We start from the raw sequence: 22,361 nt of genomic DNA, 5'->3' as shown, positions 1-22,361 counted from the left end.
CTGTTCTCCTGCTCACGTCATTACTCTTACATTATGTTCATCTCATTCTACGGTGTGCCTCATTAAACACAGGACCATGACCAAGTGCTACGCGTCATTGCAGAGGCCATCAGCACAGGGATCTCCACCAGCAAACACCAACAACCAGCAAGGCAGGCCATCGCCTTTGTTAAGGCTGGGGAGAAACCACAGCAGCTAAGGAGACAACCAGGGGGGCTGCTGGCAACAGCCAGGGACTGGCAGTTGAAGGTTGACCTAGGGAGACAGCTCAAATTTCCAGAGAACATCGCAGTGACCACACTCAGGCCAGACATGGTCCTGGTGTCAGAAACAACAAGGCAAGTGGTCCTGCTGGAGTTGACTGTCCCCTGGGAAGACAGGATGGAGGAGGCTTTTGAGAGGAAGAGGGCCAAGTATGAGGAGCTGGCAAGTGAATGCCGAAGCAGGGGATGGAAGACCCGATGCAACCCCATCGAGGTCGGGTGCAGAGGCTTTGCTGGCCAGTCTCTCATCAGGGCGCTGAAGATGCTGGGACTGAGAGGACTGCAGAACAGAAAAGCCATCAGAAACATCAGTGACGCAGCGGAGAAGGCGTCCAGATGGCTGTGGATCAAGCGGGGCGATCCGTGGACAAATAAATGCTCTTAAGACACAAGCCGGGGCTTGATCACCCCCGGTTGGGTCCCCTGGTGAGGGTGTATGTTGTGAGACCCGAAACACCCAATGATCGCAGGTCACAACACTGACGATGTGTCTTAAGTTGCACAATAGTGTATGTTAGAACTAGTTGAACTGGCCAAGCCAGTGACCACCGGGAACAGGCCGGTTGACGACCATGAATAGGATGGCGACTGCTGGAGAGACAGCCGACGACTGGAAAGACAGTAACCGGGGCAGAGAGGGCCAGCAACCCGAACTGCAGCTCCCGTGAGGGTGCACCCACATATACGCTACGAAAAGCCCTAATGAAGTATACCCCCAGGGGTGCCCGAGAGGGGGGGAGGATGAGCACCCCAACAGGACTGATGAACAGGCAAAGAACCGGAATGGAAAAACGACTACGAGTGCAGTCTGTCCATGTGGCAAAGTCTGCAAGAACCCGCATGGTCTAAAGATCCACCAGACCAAAATGAAATGTTTGACGGGGAGGCAGGTGGTGCAACGCACAGGTCCAGTGCCTGGTGAGACGCAGGAGGAGCCCGGCCAGGAGTCAACCCACAGTGCCCAGACCCTCCACGCCCCACAAGTCCTTCCTCGTTTCAAGCATTCTGAACATCGTCGGGTTATGTGGCCTGCTGCCAACAAAGAAAGAGAATGGCTCCAGTTTGATGAAGATCTGAACCAAGTCCTTGATGCTACTGCAAGGGGAGATGCGGACCAGAAGCTGCTATCAATGTCTGCAATGATCATCAACATCGGAGCAGAAAGATTTGGCATAAAGGAACAACAGCCAACCAGACGCTCAGGAGAGCCAAACAGACGGGAGCTAAAAATCAGCCAGCTGCGGCAGGAACTTCGACTGCTTGGTCGGCAGTTTAAGGTGGCAAGAGAAGAGGAGAAGGCCGGGTTGTCAGAGCTCCGAAGCGTACTGAGGAAAAGGCTTGTCACCCTCCGTCGAGCAGAGTGGCATAGAAGGAGAGGTAGAGAGAGAGCCAGGAGACGTGCAGCCTTCATCTCAAATCCCTTTGGGTTCACCAAGAAGATCCTTGGTCAAAAGAGAAGTGGCCATCTTGCCTGCACTGAGGAGGAGGTCAATACATACCTCAATGCCACCTACAGTGACGATGCAAGAGAGGAAGAGCTTGGGCCATGCAGAACCTTGATAACCCCGCCAATACCCACCTCAGCTTTCAACACGAAGGAGCCAACTTTCAAAGAAGTTGAGGAGGTTGTCAAGGCAGCGAGATCAAATTCAGCACCAGGCCCCAGCGGAGTGCCATATGTTGTTTACAAGAGATGCCCCAGACTCTTGAGGCGACTATGGACAATCCTCAGGGTCATCTGGAGAAGGGGGAAGGTGGCACAGCAGTGGAGACACGCAGAGGGGGTCTGGATTCCAAAGGAGGAGAGCTCAAGTACCATCGAGCAATTCAGGATCATCTCACTCCTCAGTGTCGAGGGCAAGATATTCTTCAGTATTGTTGCCCGGCGCTTGATGGAGTTCCTCCTGAGGAACACTTATATCGACACCTCTGTGCAGAAGGGAGGAGTCCCGAAGGTCCCAGGATGCATCGAGCATACAGGAGTCGTTACCCAGCTGATCCGGGAGGCACGAGAAGGCAAAGGAGATCTGGCAGTCCTTTGGCTTGACCTGGCCAATGCCTACGGGTCCATGCCACACAAGCTGGTGGAAGCCTCGCTCGACCGACACCACGTTCCAGGCAAGATCAAAGACCTCATACTGGACTATTACAGCTGCTTCAGTCTGAGAGTCACTTCTGGAGCCGTAACATCTGCATTTCATCGGCTGGAGAAAGGCATTATCACAGGATGCACCATTTCTGTGGTATTGTTTTCTTTGGCCATGAATATGCTGGTTAAGTCAGCAGAGGTAGAGTGCAGAGGACCACTCACCAACTCTGGTATGCGTCAGCCTCCCATCCGAGCATTTATGGATGACCTGACGGTGACTACAACATCTGTCCCGGGCTGTAGATGGATCCTCCAAGGCCTAGAACATCTCATCAACTGGGCCCGGATGAACTTCAAGCCAGCCAAGTCCAGGTCCCTGGTGGTGAAAAAGGGGAAGGTTTCAGAGAAGTTCCGCTTCTCAATAGGAGACACCCAAATTCCATCTGTGGGAGAGAAGCCAGTCAAGAGTCTAGGCAAGATCTATGACTGCACCTTGAGGGACACTGCAGCACTCCAAGCAACAACGGAGGAGTTGGGAACCTGGCTGACAGCAGTGGATAAGTCAGGGTTACCAGGCAAGTTTAAAGCCTGGCTTTACCAGCACGGTATCCTGCCTCGACTGCTCTGGCCACTGCTTGTTTACAACGTGCCAATCACCACCGTCGAGTGCTTCGAGAGGAAGGTCAGCTCTTTCCTGCGGAAGTGGCTGGGCCTACCACGAAGCCTCAGCAGTGTCGCCTTGTACGGGAGGAACAACAAGCTTGAGCTACCCTTCAGCAGTTTGACGGAGGAGTTCATGGTGACCCGAGCAAGAGAGGTGCTGCTGTATAGGGACTCCAGGGACATCAAAGTCTCCTCTGCTGGCATAGAAGTCAGGACTGGCAGGAAGTGGTGTGCTCAAGAGGCAGTCAACCAGGCTGAGTCCCGCTTGCGGCACAGTGAGCTGGTGGGAACAGTGGCATCAGGGCGGGCAGGACTGGGAAGTAACCCTAGACCCTCCTACAACAAGGCCAAGGGGAAGGAAAGGCGTCAGCTGATCCAGGAGGAGGTCCGGGCAGGTGTGGAGGAAGCCCGCTGCAGTAGGATGGTAGGGATGCGGCAGCAGGGGGCGTGGACTCGCTGGGAGGAGGCAGCGGCTCGGAAGGTTTCGTGGTCAGAGTTATGGCGATCCGAGCCACACCGGATCAAATTCCTCATCCAGTCCGTCTATGATGTACTCCCAAGCCCATCCAACCTCCACCGTTGGGGCTTGGCTGAGAATCCACTGTGCCCTCTCTGCCAGAAAGCAGGAACACTGGAACATATCCTTAGCTGCTGCCCAAGAGCACTGGGAGAGGGACGCTACCGGTGGCGCCATGACCAAGTGCTACGCGTCATTGCAGAGGCCATCAGCACAGGGATCTCCACCAGCAAACACCAACAACCAGCAAGGCAGGCCATCGCCTTTGTTAAGGCTGGGGAGAAACCACAGCAGCTAAGGAGACAACCAGGGGGGCTGCTGGCAACAGCCAGGGACTGGCAGTTGAAGGTTGACCTAGGGAGACAGCTCAAATTTCCAGAGAACATCGCAGTGACCACACTCAGGCCAGACATGGTCCTGGTGTCAGAAACAACAAGGCAAGTGGTCCTGCTGGAGTTGACTGTCCCCTGGGAAGACAGGATGGAGGAGGCTTTTGAGAGGAAGAGGGCCAAGTATGAGGAGCTGGCAAGTGAATGCCGAAGCAGGGGATGGAAGACCCGATGCAACCCCATCGAGGTCGGGTGCAGAGGCTTTGCTGGCCAGTCTCTCATCAGGGCGCTGAAGATGCTGGGACTGAGAGGACTGCAGAACAGAAAAGCCATCAGAAACATCAGTGACGCAGCGGAGAAGGCGTCCAGATGGCTGTGGATCAAGCGGGGCGATCCGTGGACAAATAAATGCTCTTAAGACACAAGCCGGGGCTTGATCACCCCCGGTTGGGTCCCCTGGTGAGGGTGTATGTTGTGAGACCCGAAACACCCAATGATCGCAGGTCACAACACTGACGATGTGTCTTAAGTTGCACAATAGTGTATGTTAGAACTAATCAATAGCATAAGCTCCTAATAATGCATTTCATGTCCGATCTAATCACTCGTGTAAAGCATTGAGTTTAATCACCCTGGAAGATGGTTGATTTCAACAAGGTAGTTCTGGACGTTATCTCAGGTGTATGTAATGAATTGTAGGTCCACAGAGAGATCAGTGTGTGACCTCAAGGCAGTGAAAGTTAGTGTAATGCAGTGGTTCTTAACCTGGGGTGCGCCAGAGATTTCAGGTGGTGTTTTTTTTTTTTTTTTTTGAGGATGCAAACAAAATTCTGCTTGCGAACATTATAATTACTAGACCAAATCAGAACCAAATCAAAACATGTAAAGTGACACATGTAAAGTGATTAAGGTATTGATTAATGTCTCAAGCAAGAACCATTGTAATTTTTAATCATTGAAATCAGTTTTTAGTGCGTATACTGGTGAAGACGTTTGGGATGGGGGTGCACGCCTTGTCTTGGGCACAGGTAAAGGGGTTGCGTTAAGAAAAAGGTAAAGAACCACTCCTCTAATGTTGAGGCCCGGTTCAAAACTTTCTCTGATGTTGTTTCCTTCTGCTCTTTTCCTGCTTCTGTTTTCAGGCTGGGTATGAATCCATTCCAGAAGAACCCCAAGCATGCCTCCGTCCTGGCCGAAAGGTAACCCGAATTTCCTCTATCTGAAGTCTGAACAAATCTGATCAAACCTACTAAAAGCAAGGTCCAGGCCTCTGTCTTGACATCTTGTGGGCTCTTCGTGTCTGTGTCTCTGTCTGTGTCTGTGTCTGTGTCTGTCGACGTTAAAATCTTTTCTTTTTTTCTTTTAGCGGGATCAGCTACGACAAGCCACTCCACCCAATCCAGGTGGCGTCTCAACGAGCAGAGAGAATCGCCAAGGAGAAAAAGGTGTGTGTCTGTCTGTCTGGGTGTTTAGCTCAAAGGGAGCCCTACTTTAGAACTCTAGAAACGGCAGGGTATGGGGGCGCTGTGGCGCAGCGTGCTAAGCCCCCCACGTTTGGGCTTACCGTACATGCCCACCGGGACCCCGGTTCGAGTCCAGCCGGGGTCATTTCCCAACCCTACCCCATTTCTCTGTCACAATTGTTTCCTGTCTCCTCTCCTACTGTCCTGTCATAATAAAGGCCAAAAAGCCCCCAAAAAAATACCTTTAAAAAAAGAAAGAAACAGCAGGGTGGCATCACAAGACACTGTGTACATTCACTGGTGCTCGGATGAACTTAATGTTTAAAATTTCTCCATACAAGACATTAACATGTCAAGCTTTTTAATATACACTCGAAAGCATCACGAGTACCGGTACTGTAAACCAAGACCACCTTGTTCTGTAAACATGTTTCCGGCATAAAATAGCCTTATTCCTCAGTGCACTGTCTGTATACTTTCGGAGCAAGGCTTGGAAGCCTATGTGTTTTATATCAACAAATGCATATTAAAAATGTTGCAAATAATGAGGTGGACATCAACTGTCAAAGACTGAATTGTGGGTGGATGGGGGAGGGAACTGGTGATGTATGTCGGTTCTGTTGTTCTTATTGGTCATGGTAATTCATTGTCATCTTGTCTGGGATGACAAATGATCTACAAAGCAACATTGGGTGTTGCTGACATTTCTTTTGGAGACAGTGATTTTGTTAGTGCCATTTCAGGTTGGAAAAATCGAGAAGAAAGAAAGACGGCAAAATAGATGTACCAGAAATACAGATAGTATCAGTGTGACAATCGTCTCTCTCTCTTTCTCTATCTCTCTCCTGTCACCCTCCGTACAGGCCATGGCAGAGCAGCAGCAACACTCCTCTATCTCATTCTCTCACCCTGCTAGTAATGAAGACAGAAAGAGACGCATGTAGACAAGCTTTGTAGTTGATTCTCTCTCTCTCTCTCTCTCTCTCTCTCGCGCTTTCTTTCTTTCTTTCTTTCTTCATCTCTCTCTCTCTCTCTCTCTCTCTCTCTCTCTCTCTCTCTCTCTCTCTCTCTCTCTCTCTCTCTCTCTCTCTCTCTCTCTCTCTCTCTCTTACCCTGTAGGCCATGGCCGAGCAGCAACGTGCCCAGCAGCTAGCACAGCAGGCAGCGGGAGCTCCCCAGGCCCAGGCGGGGGTGGCCCAGCCACAGGCCCAGGCCGGGGTGGCCGGACAGCCCCAGGCAGCTGGGGTCCCCCAGCAGGCCGCCGTGGCCGGAGCCGCCGCACTGCCCAACACCGCAGTGCTGGTGAGTACGGACGGATGGGACATAGAGGGAGAGCAGGCGGTGATGGGCAACCTGGATTCTGAAGCTATGATTCAGTGCCACGTATTCCATATTCAGGGCTCTAAATTAACTATTTTCATCACCAGCTAAAATGGCTAATAGATCTTGAATTTATTAGCCAAACACACACACCCTAATGGGTCAACGTGGCTAGCAAGTTGGTCTTTTCGACCAGTCAAGCATTTGGCCAGTTGGCTGGTGTTAATTTAAAGCCCTGTCCATATTCTCCAATTATGGCTTTTGGCAATCATTGGTAGCTTTTGAAACCAGGTTGAGGGAGTTGTTGTGGCAAGGACACATGATCCGCTCGCAAAAAAATGAACCCAAAAACTGTGATAATAGTGTTTTGTTCTGTTTTCTCCATAGGCTGGGGCCATTAAGACTGCCGGAGCTGGCACCACCCTCCAAGCAGGTAGGACATGAACAGAAGTTTCACATTACATTGCACTAAGCTGACGCTTTTATCCAAAGTGACTTACTGTTATTATTACAGGGTATTGGTTACAGTCCCTGGAGCAGTATGGGGTTAGGTGCCTTGCTAAAGGGCACTGACCATGGTGTTATTGCTGTATGACTTTGCAAATTGTTGTAGTTTTGCAGATGATTATAGTGTTTAAAATCCTGGTGTGTTTGTTTGTGTGTCTGTGTCTGTGTCTGTGTCTGATTTAGCTGCAGGAGGCAATGTGATTGTGAACACAGTGGCTGGAGTTCCCGCTGGTCAGTTCCAGGCCAACAAGCGTCTAGCCTCCCCGGTCATCCCTGGAGCTCTGACTGTGAGTAAGAGCCAAAACGAGGGTTACGTATGTAACCACGGTTCTATGAGTTTCGGGTGACCGCCTGTCGGTGCTTTCAGAACTGAATGTGCAGTACTTGCATGGGAGCATGTGATGGAACATTCAGAGTGGAAAGCACTGCCTGGCGGTCAGGAGATACGAAGTAGAACCATTTGAACACGACAGTTGACCTGGAAAAAGTGCTGGAAAAATAAGGATGAGTTAGAAAAAGAAACGTTAAAAAAAGAAAATAATACAAATAAATTAATAGACCTACTTAAATGAACTAACGTAATGTAGTAGTGAAATGGACAAAACAAATTATGACTTCTGACTGACTGGCTGATTGTCTCTGTGTCGTCTGTGTCTGTGTGTCTGTCTGTGTGTGCCTGTGGTGTGTGTGCCTGTGCCTGTGTGGCGTGTGTGCCTGTGTGGCGTGTGTGCCTCCCTCTGTGTGTGTGTTAGGCGGCGGGCACAGCCGCAGCCCAGGTGGTGCATGCGCAGCAGAGGGCGGTGCCCACCGCAGCTGCCCCTGCCGAGGTGGCGGCCATCCCCTCGGGACACGTGGTCCGCACAGTCACTCCCGTCACCGCATCCGCTGTCGTCTCCACCAACCTCACCCCCGTCCAGTCGCAGGCACGCTCGCTCGTCACTCAAGGTATGTATGCCTGACCTGTCTCTCTGAGCCGCAGAGGCTTACAGATGCTCGTTAACTTGTTAACTCATTGGATTCCAGCCATTTTCTAATCAGACATCCAATCAGTACCAGAGCATATTCAGAATTTTGTGTGTTCTAGTATCAAGACCCACAAAAAATGCAATGTTGAAAAGTTGATGTCAAAAAAACATAACACCGTTTTTAGCATAATTGGCAGAAATGACCCGCTTATGCATCATTGGCATCAATTGAGCTGAAGACTGAAATCCTCTTTGTAAAGTCAGTCGTTATATGGAAAAATGTGACGATAAGATAACACTTGACTTGACATGATTCGGCAGACTTAATGGTTTTCCGTTGTATAAAATGGCAGAGATGACGGAAAGAATTCATAGCATTAATTCTGATCGTTAACTCCCCCCCCCCCCCCCCCTCTCTCTCTCTCTCTCTCTCTCTCTATCTCTATCTATCTATCTATCTATCTATCTATCTATCTATCTCTCTCTCTCTCTCTCTCTCTCTCTCTCTCTCTCTCTCTCTCTCTCTCTCTCTCTCTCTCTCCCCCTCTCTCCATTGTGAGTAGCAGGTATGCAGCTGCCGCCTGGTAAGTCTCTGACTCAGGCCCATCTGCAGATCCTGAGACAGCAGCAACTGCAGCAGCAGCAACAGGCAGCAGGAGCCTCACCACAGATCAAAGCTGTGGGCAAACCGCAACAGGTACATGCTTAAAGGTGCACTGTAGGGGTGGGCGGTATGACCAAAAATGTATACCTCGGTATAATTTTAGCCACGGTATATATCACGGTATATATCACGGTATTTTAGGCTACATTTGTGTAAAATTGAAGCAATCCGTTGCAAAATGTCCAAAACACCTTTTTTTTTAACTTTTCCATTTGCATGTTTTTAACATTTGCATTTTTTGAATGTGTGTGAATTCTTGCCATTCAAATCTTTTGAAAACAAACTAAAACTATGTAAATGCATTTTGCAATGCAATGCAATAGGCTACAACACTGTCAATTTCACCAAGTCTAGAAGGGGTTGAACTAGGGAAGAGAAGGGAGGGGTGTCAAACTGAACATGGATTTTATCCAATAAATCGTTCATTGGATGTTTTTCCTATTTCTGGAGTTGCTGATGGTAATTTGGAAATGTGTGATTGCATCTGTGATTATGCCAAGCCTAATGGTTAAGTCGTTATTGTTAAAGTTTACTAACACCCAGTCAGATATCATGAATGATATTATCTCAACTGGACACAGTAACATAGCCTACAGTAAGTAAGGCTGGCCCAAATGTAAAGCAACCAGTGTTAGCAGCACATAGATTTAGCACATTTCTGTTGTCAGACAGCAGCATTGACATGAATGACTTCGGCTGTTAGCTTGCTAACTTGCTTTTCATACACCACTGTATTAAATTGTGGAGACCAGAATCGAAATCACATACAGTTTAAACAGTAGTTCACTACACTAACTATACATTTTACACTTAAAGCTTATTTAAATGAGATTGTGCTGCTGTTTTTCTACAACCACCTTATGCTACAACTAGACAGTCGATGGATGTTCAAAACGTTGTCTATGCCATCTGCAGGACGCAATGCGCTATGGCGGTAGAGCGGTATGGACAAAATCCATACCTTGGTGGAAAAAATACAGCGCACGATAGTATACCGTCCATACCGCGCACCCCTAGTGCACTGTGTAGAATATGGCCAGAATGGGTACTGCAACTACGCTGCTCATTGAAACCATGCTGCCTATTATCAAATTTGATCTTTTCATGAATATTGACCTAAATAAGGAGGCAAGGGTATTGTTTGCGCTCTAGATGTTTAGAAACAACCAACCAACCAGCAACCAACAAAAAGTTGGTGCGTAGACCCAAAAAGTAGTTCAAAGTAGGAGCGGGTCTGCACACTAAATAAGACACTAAGATCAAGTACAAGGGTTTTTTTGTTTTTCTCAGAGCAGAGTAGAGCAGACGTTTCAGGCTGCTGCCATCATCAGTTCTCCCTCTCTTTCTCTCTCTCCACCAGGCTGAGCTGCTGAAGTTACAGAAACAGAAGCTCCAGCTGCAGCAGCAGCAGCAGGTGGCGGCGGCCGTGGCAGCAGCTCAGGGTGCCCAGGCCGTGCCGCAGGCGGCCCAGGTGCAGGCCGCGCCCTCAGCAGCAGCAGCCGCAGCAGCCCAGGCCAACCCCCAGCTGGCAGCTGTGGCCGCCCCACGCCCCGGAGCCGTGCTGCCCGTCGGCACGGTGGCTAACCTGCAGGTGGCACGCCTGGTGAGGGACCATTTCACTTTTTTTCCCCTTTTTTTTTCTTTATTTTTAGACTTTGTTATGGACAGGACAGTGTGAAAAGGTAGACCGGAAGTGAATGGGGCGAGAGATGAGGAAGGGTCGGCAAAGGACCTGGGCCGGGAATCTAACCCGTGTCAGCCGCATGGCGAGGCGTTCATTTTGTTTGTTTGGGCGTCAAGCAGCCAAAAAAGACTGTCATCATTTCAGCCTTGCACTCCCAAAATTAATTAATTACCAGTGATTAAGACATCAGAAATAATTCAGGTCCACACAAATGTTTTGTTATTTTTAGTGCACTCTTCAATCAGTTAAACACAATAGACAAAGGGTGCAAACCAGGAGGAAGGGTCTTATGGAGGCACACATAAGTTGTACTGTACACACTATGCTTCCACGTGCACTGGAAACGTGTATATTCAGTACACTCACTCACACACACACACAGTACAGTAAACTCTATATTTCATAACATACACTTGCACAAATGTACAAATACCAGGGGAAGGAAGGAACCCTGACTCTGGGAGGGGGAAAAAACCCGTCTGCCACTCTGATTTGCCTCTATATTATCAACTTAAAATCAGTGAAGGCGAAAGCTCAACTGGGAAACATGTTTGGGCAGTATGACAACTTTAAAGGCATTTTTTTGTCTTTTTCAATGTTGTATATACTGCACTTTTGTGCATTTGCGAGGGCTCAGGGCAGTGAACTCCGAATAGCTGGGAAAAGGCACTGAAACAGCGCGAGCGGTAGTTTGGATTGATGAGGTGTTGCATGAAAACAGGATGTTGTGGTTATGTTTCGCTTTAAAGCAGCCAATCCAGGGCACTGCTAAAAACAAACATACTTTATTGCCCAGTTAAAACAACCAGTGTCCTTAAAAAGGCAGCAGTTAAAGACTTAAAATGTGCTACGGGCATGTAAGTGGCGCACAAGCCAAACTCTTTAAAGTTTTAAGGGTACCTTCGACACATTTGAAGCTAAAGCCAACTGCTAGAGGTAGTCGAGTAATGACGGTAGCCAAACAAGGCCGACAGGCGGACAACAGATGCGTCCCTCTATGCCAGTTCCAACAATGCAATTTTTCCCCCCCAAACACCCCCCTGGCCTCCTCCTAACCTGTCAACGCCCCCCTGAGGATGTACTTTTTGTTTATTGGTCATCATGGACACTCCAAATAATGTGGCAGGCAGCAAAATGGCAAGACATGGCTTTATTTTTTGCAGTTTAGGCTATAATAAGCTTATCATTCTTGGATTTGGAAAAGAACCATATGATTTCAAATTTCACATAGATGAAGTAGGCTACATTACAAATGACCAGACATTTATTAGTATCAACCTTTAGTATCACGCCATTTCAGCATCATGTGCATGTGGGAAAGAATCTAAACATCGACAAATAATAAATAAATAAAATCGTTTGGATGAATCATGTGCTTATGGGTTCACCCTTTAGGTGAATTATGCGCAAATTTTTCAAAACCAGCTTCACCGTCAAGGCACAAAGCAGTGAGCTCCCGTGCCAGAGTTTACCAAATTCAAACGACTACAAAGCAATTACGAAAGACGCGTTATGTCCTGTGCTCTCTCCGAGCGCAGCGGAAAGCACCTGTGGGGTACGAGCCCGCCAACGAAAGAACCTCCCTGTAGGCTACGAGTAGGCTAACACACCGTATGTCAAATGGCCCAGCTGTCTACTTGTAGTTCGAGCACCATGCTCCAGTGCGCAGCGCAAACTGACTACTGAAAAGGCAGAAGTAAACTCGCTGGGAATATTAAAAGGGAGGCTCGTAGGCTACACACAGACCTCTGAACCCGAGTTTGTGGACTGGAGAAACGCGGAGGAAAATCAGAATGTTATGAAAGAAGAAAAAGCTAACCAAATGTTACAGGTCCACGTTTAGAGGAAGAGCTGCGCTGCGGGTCGCCTGTCAACTAATTACAGTTCCATGTCGTGGAGCGTTATGCAATGCAAACGCCCCTCTATCCACGCACAAAGGAAAATGTGAATGTTTTGAAAGGAGAAAAGCTATAACCAAATGTTACAGGTCAACGTTTAGAGGAAGAGCTGTATGCGCTGCGGGTCGCCTGTCAACTAATTACGGTTCCATGCCGTGGAGCGTTATGCAATGCAAACGCCTCTCTATCCGAGCACAAACATCTGTGTCAAAAACTGCCTACCGACTTCTAAATCGTTCATTTCCGCGAGTTTCTGACGAACCAAAATAAAGTTGCCTCCCATTGTCCAAACGCAAAACAATGGCGAAAATTGAATGCCCCCCTCAGTTGTCTCACAATGCCATCAGCCGTCTTGCCTGTTTGGTAATATGTTCTGGCTTGCACGCATTCGCTCCGGTCCAAAATGGCAACTCCGCCGCCTTGTGGCCACAGTAAGGAACAATTGGCTTGCACGCATTCGCTCCGGTCCAAAATGGCGACTCTGCCGCCTTGTGGCCACAGTAAGGAACAATTGAAGGAACGCGTTTCAGGAATGCGTTTCAGACGGACGGACGGACAGACCCTCTTATAGAGATGCTGGGACGCATCTAAAAATGGTGCAAATTGGTGCTCCCTGTGCAAAGATTGAGCTGTTTGCGCTGCCTGTCATGCTATCCAAATAGCATGGTGATGTGGGGGCAAGTTCTAAACCTCCATGTTAAACAACAACTTGCACACTGCAGCAATGTGACACTGCATCACCAAATGTAGTAACATGGTTAGTTATATTGTTTTTTACACTTGACCATTGTTGTTTTTAGAGAAGAGAATTGGTCTGTATGTGGGAATATTAGCCACATCGGAGTATACTTAGTGTGTGTATGAAAAAGGTCAGGCACTGAAGCTGACTCTATGGCCGTGTCTCAAATGCCGCACTTGTGCACTTCGGGCACTGTTTTTCAGTGCTTAGGGCGCTCCCGCTGAAAATTTCATTTGAGCCAGTGCACTGAAAGTGCCAGGATGATCCCCTAACAATGGCGGAAAATGCAGTGCTTGAATGATGGACACTGCATGCACTAAACGGCGGCCATGTTGACAATGACATGGAGGAAATGTGGCATTCAGTTCAGTAGAAGAGTTTGGTCAACAGTCTCCTAATTCTGTAAGTAATGTTGATGGGACACCAACCTTTTCATGCCAACCAAAGTATTGTATGTGTGATTGTTGTCCTTTTGGGTGAAGGAAATGGAAAAACAAGCACCAGACGCTGTGCATTGTAAACAGTAGCCAACTGATATTTTGGCGAGCTAATGCCATGCTCAGCCGTCACTTCCAGCGAGGGCACAGTGCGTAGTGCTCAAGTTTTTCCACGACCCTATGCACTAAAGGCCTCAGTGCACTGTGTGCGCTGCGCGCGCTGTGCACTGACACAAGTGTGTGATTTGAGACATAGCCTATGCCTTTGTCTATCTGTCTCTGCATCTCTATCTCTATCTCGTTCTCTCTCTCTCTCTCTCTCTCTCTCTCTCTCTCTCTCTCTCTCTCTCTCTCTCTCTCTCTCTCTGTCTCTCTGTCTCTCTGTCTCTCTGTCTGTCTGTCTGTCTGTCTGTCTGTCTGTCTGTCTTGTTCATGCTCTCAATTGCACACTAACTATCCATCTTTCTCCCCTCTCTCTCTCTCTCTCTCTCTCTCTCTCTCTCTCTCTCTCTCTCTCTCTCTCTCTCTCTCTCTCTCTCTCTCTCTCTCTCTCTCTCTCTCTCTCTCTCTCTCTCTCTCTCTCTCTCTCTCCCTCCCCACTAGACGCGTGTGCCAGCCCAGTCTCAGCTCCCGGCGCAGGCTGCCCAGACGGCGCAGGTGGCCCTGTCCAAGCCGGTGGTGTCTGTGCCAGCCGTGGTGTCCTCCGCCGGCGTCACCACCCTGCCCGTCACAGTGGCCGGCATCAGCGTCACCATCGGACAGGCACAGAAAGCAGGTCAGTGTTTCCCACGGAATTGTTTTCCCTCAGTTAGCTGCCAGCTGGTCTCATAGGACTCAATGCTAGCTTGGAGGTAAATTTTGCACTGCCATACTGCCAATCATTTAACTCAAGGAGAGGTGTACAATAAGCTTATTTACAAAAATGGGACAGTATCACTTTAAGTGTTGTCCTCTGCTCTCGTCCTCCTCCAGGGGGCCAGGTGGTGACCCACCCGTTCCAGGTGCAGCAGGTCCAGCAGCTCCTGCAGCAGCGACAGAAGCAGCAGCAGCAAGCAGCCGCCCAGGCAGCAGCAGCAGCCGCCGCACAGCAGAAGGCAGCCGGGCAGCCACAACAGGCCACCGCCACCGTACAACAGAAGGTAAACACACACACACACACACACACACACACACACACACACACACACACACACACACACACACACACACACACACACACACACACACTCAAGCAGCCGCAGCCGCCGCACAACAGGCCACCGCCACCGTACAACAGAAGGTAATCACACACACACACACACACACACACACACACACACATATTACACACACACGCACACACACTCAAGCAGCACCGCCACCGTACAACAGGAGGTGCGCGCGCCCACACACACACACACACACTCACTCTCTCTCTCTCTCTCTCTCTCTCTCTCTCTCTCTCTCTCTCTCTCTCTCTCTCTCTCTCTCTCTCTCTCTCTCTCTCTCTCTCTCTCTCTCTCTCTCTCTCTCTTTTTCTCTCTCTCTCTCGAACACATTTTTTCTTTTCCTGTATCTACAGTTTGTGTTTCTGCCTTGCGTGTCTCTGTCTGTGCCTGCTTGTCTGTCTTGTGTGTGTAATTTCCCCATCTAACACCAGGGTGTGCTGCCTGTCCAGCAGCAGTCCTGGCTCTTTCACGGGGACAAAGTAACGAGCACTCTTTCCTCCCTGGAGGACCCCTATTCCTCTTCAGGGCCCCAGAGAGGCCGACAGTGATTCTCTCGCATGCAATTCAATTTGTGTTGTGCTCTATTTATAGTGCTGTGCTCTGTGCTCTCTGCTTGCCCCTCATGGGCTATGAAATCATTACTACAATTTCTTCTTATGCTGTATACCTGTATACCTGGAGGGGCTTTTGTCTGTGTGTCTGTCCGTCACATCACATCACACACACACACAAGCAGTTGCCACCCAGCAGAACGGAAGACAGCGGGCAGGTTAACACCCCAGAGAAGGTTACTTGGGAATATCCCAGTAACTCAGCTGTTTCTGAAATACTCAAACTATCTGACCACGTAGTTGAAAATCAACAGATTGCGGTCGGTAGCTCCAAAATGTATCCACCCAGTGGGCCATGCCACCCACGCATCACGACTGTGCTCGGAAGTCCTTATGCCAGGGATGTGAAACATAAGGCTCGGGGGCCGGATGCAGCCCTCCAGATGTTTTCATTCGGCCCCAGACTTGTTTTTTTTAAGATGCATCCTAGCAGCTCTATAAGAGGGTATGTCAGTCGGTCGTCAGTCGGTCTATCTGTCGGTCGGTCCGTCCGTCCATCCGTCCGTCTGAAACACATTCTCTAAATTGCCATTCCCTCCTATGTCCACAAAGTGCATAGACGGAACCATCTTTGTCCGTCAGTCGGACTGTCAAAATAAGAAGTAAATCTCAAGCTCAGTACAATATTTGCTGCAGTTATCTGAGATTTCCTTTTTTTTATGCTTGACAACAAAATGTCACTATTTACAGTCGATGCTCCTGATATGAGGATATACAAGCACAAGGCATTGACCCTTGCCTACAAAACCATCAGGAACGGCCCCAGCTTATCTGAAGGACCTACTAACGCCTTATGTTACTGGAAGAGAACTGCGCTCATCCAGCACAAGCCGTCTGGCCCCGCCATCCAGTCGCTCTAGGTACTCCCAGTCAAGCTTATTCTCCGTTGTTGTACCCAAGTGGTGGAACGGTCTCCCAGAGGCAGCAAGACTAAGCACATCTCTTGCAGCCTTCAAAAACAACTGAAGACCTTCCTCTTTCGAGAGAATCTACTAGACTAATGCTTGAACTGGCCTAGCCCCAGGGCAGACTCTTAACATGATGTTTAGTTTAGTTTGTGGGTGTGTGTGTATGTGTTTGTGTGTGTATTCTTTATTTACTCTTTTAAAAAGACAAACAAAAAAACAAACAAAAAAAACTACTAACTCCTCTTTGCAACTGCACTTGTTGTTCTGTATATTTCCTGTGCACTGTGTATTTGCTGGTGATGTTGGCTTGATTATGTCCTCTCTTGATAGTCGCTTTGGTTATAAAGCGTCTGCCAAATGTAATGTAATGTAATGCAATGTAATATAATATCTGCTGTCATCCACCTTGAGATGATTCACTAACAATGCAATTCCAATGTGAAGCAGAATTGTTTGATCTTTTGCGATTAGGTTACTGGTCCGGCCCACTTGAGATCAAATAGGCTCTTTGGCCCACCGAATTGAAATGAGTTTGACACCTCTGCCTTACACTGTGTGTGTGTGTGTGTGTGTGTGTGTGTGTGTGTGTGTGTGTGTGTGTGTGTGTGTGTGTGTGTGTGTGTGTGTGTGTGTGTGTGTGTGTGTGTGTGTCTACAGTTGGCGTCGGGGCAGGCGGCCCAGGCAGCTCAGCAGCAGCAGAAGGTTGCGTACGCCACCACCACGCAGCTCCAGCAGCCAATCAAGACGCAGTACTACACCACCACCCTCGCTCAGCCCCAGAAGAGCCCCGCTACGCAGCAGATACAGGTACACACACACACACACACACACACTCAGTACTACACCACCACCCTCGCACAGCCCCAGAGGGCCCAGCTACACAACTACAGGTACACACACATCACACACTGCTCTGCAGAGACTGCTTACGTTAGGTGCACACACAGTTCTGCCTCCAATGTTATTTTGAAAATAGATATGTGTTTAAAAATGTGATTCATATGATACGGATGCGCTCGTACACACACACGCATGCGCATACTTAACATTGCCTTTGGCAGACGCTTAATAAACAAAGCGACTTACAAACAAGGACATAATCATAGCCAACATCACTAGCAGATACAAAGTGCACAGGAAATATACAGAACAACAAGTGCAGATGCAAAGAAGGGTTAGTTCGTTTTTTGTTTTTGGCGGGGGGGTACTCTTCTTAGTAAACACACTCTTCTTCACACACACACACGCGCACACAGACACAGACACATGTCAATAGTCTGGCCTGGGACTAGGGCAGCTCAAGCATTAGTGTAGTAGATAGTCACAAAAGAGGAGAGTGTAAACGTGCTTCTTGAAGGCTGCATATAAAGCCATCCACAGTCCTATGTGCAGACATTGCTTATGTCTTCATCATCATCCCTATGCCATCTCATCCATCCAGCTGAACGTTGACAAGAGGCTCAAGATGACAGGCAGGGTTCGCCCTCAGCCATACTCAGTTGCACAAAATAGATGCGTGCTGTACAATACCAATGCATTAGATAGAAGTGTAGGCCCTACCCTAGTCATAAAGGTGTGCGTGTGCGTGTGTGTGCGCATGCGTTCATGTGTTTGACTGAGGGATGGGATGGGAAAGATGGTGTCTGTGTCTGTCTTTGCGTTTCTGTGTGTGCAAGAGATAGTCTTTGAGGGAGGATTTGTGTCCCTAGTGTGTTTGCCGTGCAGTGTGCCTTTTGAATGTGTGTGTGTTCCTGTGTCCATGTGTGTGTTTGCAGTGCAGTGTGCCTTTTGAATGTGTTTGTGTTCCTGTGTCCATGTGTGTGTGTGTTTGCCGTGCCGTGTGCCTTTTGAATGTGTTTGTCTCTCCTCTCACCCTAGCTGTGCTGTGTGACTCATATCCTGTTTGCTTCTAGGTTGCTAAGATAGTACAGCAGCAATCTACAGTAGCCAATATCCAGCAAATAGTATCCTCTCCCCAGCAGGTAAGACTCCCAGAGGAACTGTGCTTGTACGTGTGTGTGCGTGTGATTGTGTAAATATGTATGATGCGAGAGAGAGACAAGTGTGTGAATATGCTGTATGACTCAATAACAGCAGGCACAACAGTATCACCTGTGTGCATGAGTGTGTGCGCATTGGTTATGGGCAGAGTTGTATCAAATAGAAGTAGAAGTACTCTTACAGATGTATTTGCAACACTAGTGGTATGAAAGTACATGGTTTCACCTTTGTAACATCACACTACTAGTGTTGTAATTACATCTGTAAGAGTACTTCTACTTGATACAACTCCGGTTATGGGTTTACGTATGTGAATGGTCAGCAGTGTGTGTTCCTGGTGCTCATCCTGTCAGCCAGGCGTTGTGTTGAGGGGGGCAGTGAGTAGTGCGAGTGTAGAGATAGGAGACTCTTTCGGGCACAGGGTCTCACCTCCTTAGCCAAGAGGCATCCCATCGGTCTCTCACTCAAATGCCCTGTCTGTCTGTTTTTCCGTTGTCCCACCTGCCTGTCTGTCCGTTTGCATCTCTCTGTCAGTCTTTCTTCCCTCATGTTATTCCTGGTAATCCTGTGTTGCTCTCCCTTTTCCACCCCTCCCTTTTTCCTACTTTATTCATCAGTCTAGTTTTCTCTGTCTCTCACTTTCTTTATCTGTCTTCTCTCTTTCTTTCTTCATCTCTCTCTGCATTGGTTTATTTCTCTCTCTCTCTCTCTCTCTCTCTCTCTCTCTCTCTCTCTCTCTCTCTCTCTCTCTCTCTCTCTCTCTCCCCTCCCCCTCTTTTTTTAGTTTTTATTCGCTCTTTGATCTCTCATTTCTTATCTTTTTCCTCCTTTCTTAATTCTGTCTGTCGATAAGCTCAGCAAAATATAAAAAAAGATGTTACCTGACTGATGATTTTGTCGTGGATCAAAGTCTAACTGCTCCTTCTCCTCATCCCTCTTCCGCTCCTCCCTTTTGCCTACCCCCTGTCCTATCCTGATCTCTCGTGTGGTGTGGTTGCGTCCCCCTCTTTCCTATCCTATTCTGTTTGGCCTTATCCCCTCTATCTCTCTCTCTCTCTTTCCATCTCTGTCTCTCTGTCTGTCGCTTTCGGTCTGGCTCTCCCCCCTGCCCTCCTTCCATCTCCCCTGTGTTCTAACCTATCCTCTCCTGTGGTGTGGCTGTCTCCTGCTTCTCCTCTCCTGTCTCCTGTCTCCTGTCTCCTGTGCTCCCCCATGGCATACGGCATTGCTGCTCCTGCTGCTGCTGCTCTTGTGGTGGCTCCTCACTCAGCTCCAGGCTCAGGCCCAGGCGGTGGCTCTGCCCCAGGCTGCAGCAGCCGCTGCCTCTGCCGCCCAGACTCAGGTGCAGGTCATCCCTGCAGCCTCGGCCGCCGCGCAGGTTAGGATCTAGACCGCCCGTGGGTTGGGGGGTGGGGCGTGGGGGGGTCCAATTGGGGCGTCCGCTATTTTCGAGACTGAAGATGTCGTTGACAGAGAGTTGCACGGGGGTGGAAAGAGATTAGGTGGACTTGAAAGTGGATTTTGACTTTTGTTATTTTATTTATTTATTTAGAGTGTTTCTCTCAGTGTTGTGCATGTCACAGAAGCCACCCAAAGGGGGAGGAAGGGGAGGGGCAGGGGGGTAGAGTAGAGGGGGTAACACGCTATTTTGAGCAGCCAAGAATCCCTTTTTTTTATTCACTCATTGGTTTTGCATGCTGTAGAAGTCGACAGAAATTGGATGGATCTGTGAGCAGAAATGGGCGTTGTGTAGCATGCATGAAATTGAGCAGTGGAAACCATCCCAAAAGCAAACGAAAAGCCCACAAATTCTCCACACCGTGGTGCATGCTGAAGGATACGAACAGTGAACATGATGACAAACATAACATGCATGAACTCAGATCTTGCAATAGTGAGGGGAACCATTCCAGACAAAAAAAACGAAAATATAGGCGCATGCAGAAGACAAGGTATGAACAGTGCTTCAGTGGCATCACGAGATAAATTGGCATACATGAACCAGAGGCTTGGAACAGAAGAGGAAACGGGAGGAAACGGATCCAATGAATTAGTTCCAGACCTCCCCTCACACCATAATCCTTGTCACACTAGACACACGCATGCCTCAAGACAATGAACCGATGGTCCATCCCTTTTCATGTTACGTCAGACAACTTCCATTCAATGCCTCATGAAGCAGGTAGAAGTGGCATTGCATACTAGATCAACATGCTAGATATGATCTATAAGTGGCATCAACATGCTAGATATGAACGCTAAATGCTATATTCAGCCTTTTGGCATGGCCCAACCCCGGGTGACCCGGTCTTGTCCCCTGTATCATATTTTTCATAAATGTCACTGCCACCTGCAGGATAATGTGCATATCATCATGTCACCAATTGATGCTAGTAGAGAACCTTTAAGCTATGAGAATGAGCACTGGCTACCGGTCGGACGTAGTACTGCCGCTAGTTGGCTACAATGGGAACCAATGGGAAATTGCCTTCTCATAGCTAGCATTAGCCTAAACATAGTGGCGCTCTGATTGGAGCCATTTGTTCCAATACAAAGGAGTCGTCGTCAACGCGGAATCTAGTGTTCATGTCTATGGTTTATACCTGCTTGGCAAAATGGAACTTGTGTGGCGTGCTTGCGTGATTAGAGGCTACTGAGCTTGTGCGTGTGAGTGACCTCAACCTGCCGTCTCTCTTTATTTCACCTCTACAGGTGGTTCAGCAGAAGCTGCTCCAGCAGCAGGTTGTCACGGCAACAGCAGCGGCGGCGGCAGCAGCAGGCTCCCCCCAGATGCAGTCTCCGCCCCCACACAGCCCCGCCCAGCAGGGGGCCTCCATCGCCACGGCAGCCGCAGCGACCACCCCCGACGCCACCGCCCCCCCAGCCCAGGCCTCCCCAGCACCCGCGCAGGGCAAAGGGCGAGGCGGGGGAGCAGCACGCTCTAAAGCCCCCGCCAAACCTAGTGGAGGAAGCTAGACGAGGAGGAGGAGAAGGAGAAGGCAAAATGCATCTCTGATGAAGACACCCACACAGTGGCATATATGTAGATGTTTATCTGATGGAGACACCCACACACTATATATAAACATACACATCGACAAGTACTACACATACACACAAGCATACTAATAGTGCAAGCGAAATGTCACAGTTTCTCATAAACACGTGGAAACACACCTGTAACACACAAGCACACACTTACTAACAACACTGCTAGTGTCAATTTTGCTTATATATGTGGACACATACACGTACATACAGTATACACACAAGCAATACACTTTACTAACCCTGTTAGCGAAAACATGACCATTTCTCTTCATCGACAAGACCGAACCAAGTATTTTCTATTATTTGTATTTTACCCTGGGTCAAACTGGGGGTGCTTATTGGAAAACACACACACACACACACACACACACACACACACACACACACAGAGATCGTTTAAAGCGCCGTTGGGATTCAACTGTCCACATTGTGTGTGTATGCAGTGTGTCCACTTAAAGACGCTGATGTGTTAACGTGTTCCTGTAGATCATGTGGCGTAACATACTGGGTCATCAGGAGTCTTCTGTGATAGCCCACCTCCTTTGTGCAAAACTAACGAACTCTCTTTTTTTGCATACATGCATGCAGAACAAACAACAAAAAAACACCATAAAAAGCTCTGCCCTCTTAGAATGTCTCTCAAAGGTGGCACGGTGATATGTGGCTAACTACCCCCTTATCTGACTTTGTCGATATTTTTTATACTAAAAAGGAAATGAAATTCCCCCCAAACATCTAGCCTGGGCGAAATCTTTGGGTGGAGTACATAGGATGGCGTCGCCAGGCTACCAAACATCCTCCTTTTTTTCTTTTTATATAACGGCGTCACCACCTTGGCTGGTGTGGTGTGATTTCTGAGGTAGCGAAAAGAGGCATTACTGCTCTGCTCTGCTCTCTCTTTACTTGGTATGTAATATATTCCTTCAATAAATGATTGTCGTCGTGTGTCAGTATTGTAATATAGTGGATTGTGATTTAGTATGTCTTTTTTTTCCCTTCGGAGGCCGCCAATGTCAGCCAGCTTTGAGAGACGTAATGAAAACA

General features: G+C 48.5%; 1 protein-coding gene and 1 non-coding gene across 7 annotated transcripts in view; both read left to right on the top strand.

The window, feature by feature from the left end:
• Window positions 1-22,361, top strand: part of ep400 (E1A binding protein p400) — a 64,432-nt gene that overhangs the window by 41,451 nt on the left and 620 nt on the right. For 3 of the 6 annotated variants that reach the window (XM_063195370.1, XM_063195372.1, XM_063195367.1), the window contains 13 exons: window positions 5,004-5,060; window positions 5,228-5,306; window positions 6,444-6,626; window positions 7,032-7,077; window positions 7,335-7,438; window positions 7,904-8,096; window positions 8,680-8,813; window positions 10,141-10,383; window positions 14,142-14,313; window positions 14,511-14,677; window positions 16,923-17,072; window positions 18,179-18,247; window positions 20,979-22,361. The exon at window positions 20,979-22,361 is cut by the window's right edge and continues 620 nt beyond it. In XM_063195370.1, coding sequence (XP_063051440.1) covers window positions 5,004-5,060; window positions 5,228-5,306; window positions 6,444-6,626; window positions 7,032-7,077; window positions 7,335-7,438; window positions 7,904-8,096; window positions 8,680-8,813; window positions 10,141-10,383; window positions 14,142-14,313; window positions 14,511-14,677; window positions 16,923-17,072; window positions 18,179-18,247; window positions 20,979-21,242 — 1,861 coding nt within the window. In that variant the 3' untranslated portion in view covers window positions 21,243-22,361. Of the gene's footprint in view, window positions 1-5,003; window positions 5,061-5,227; window positions 5,307-6,443; window positions 6,627-7,031; window positions 7,078-7,334; window positions 7,439-7,903; window positions 8,097-8,679; window positions 8,814-10,140; window positions 10,384-14,141; window positions 14,314-14,510; window positions 14,678-16,922; window positions 17,073-18,178; window positions 18,248-19,536; window positions 19,675-20,978 lie in introns of those variants that run through there. The other 3 variants (XM_063195368.1, XM_063195371.1, XM_063195369.1) reach the window with 3 other exon arrangements.
• LOC134446562 (small nucleolar RNA SNORA49) lies at window positions 15,159-15,292 on the top strand. The gene has a single exon (XR_010034429.1). It is a non-coding gene; the product is annotated as a small nucleolar RNA SNORA49 (small nucleolar RNA).

This window comes from Engraulis encrasicolus, chromosome 3, assembly GCF_034702125.1.
Source record: "Engraulis encrasicolus isolate BLACKSEA-1 chromosome 3, IST_EnEncr_1.0, whole genome shotgun sequence".
NCBI lineage: Eukaryota > Metazoa > Chordata > Actinopteri > Clupeiformes > Engraulidae > Engraulis > Engraulis encrasicolus.
This window is presented reverse-complemented; position numbering and strand designations above follow the sequence as displayed.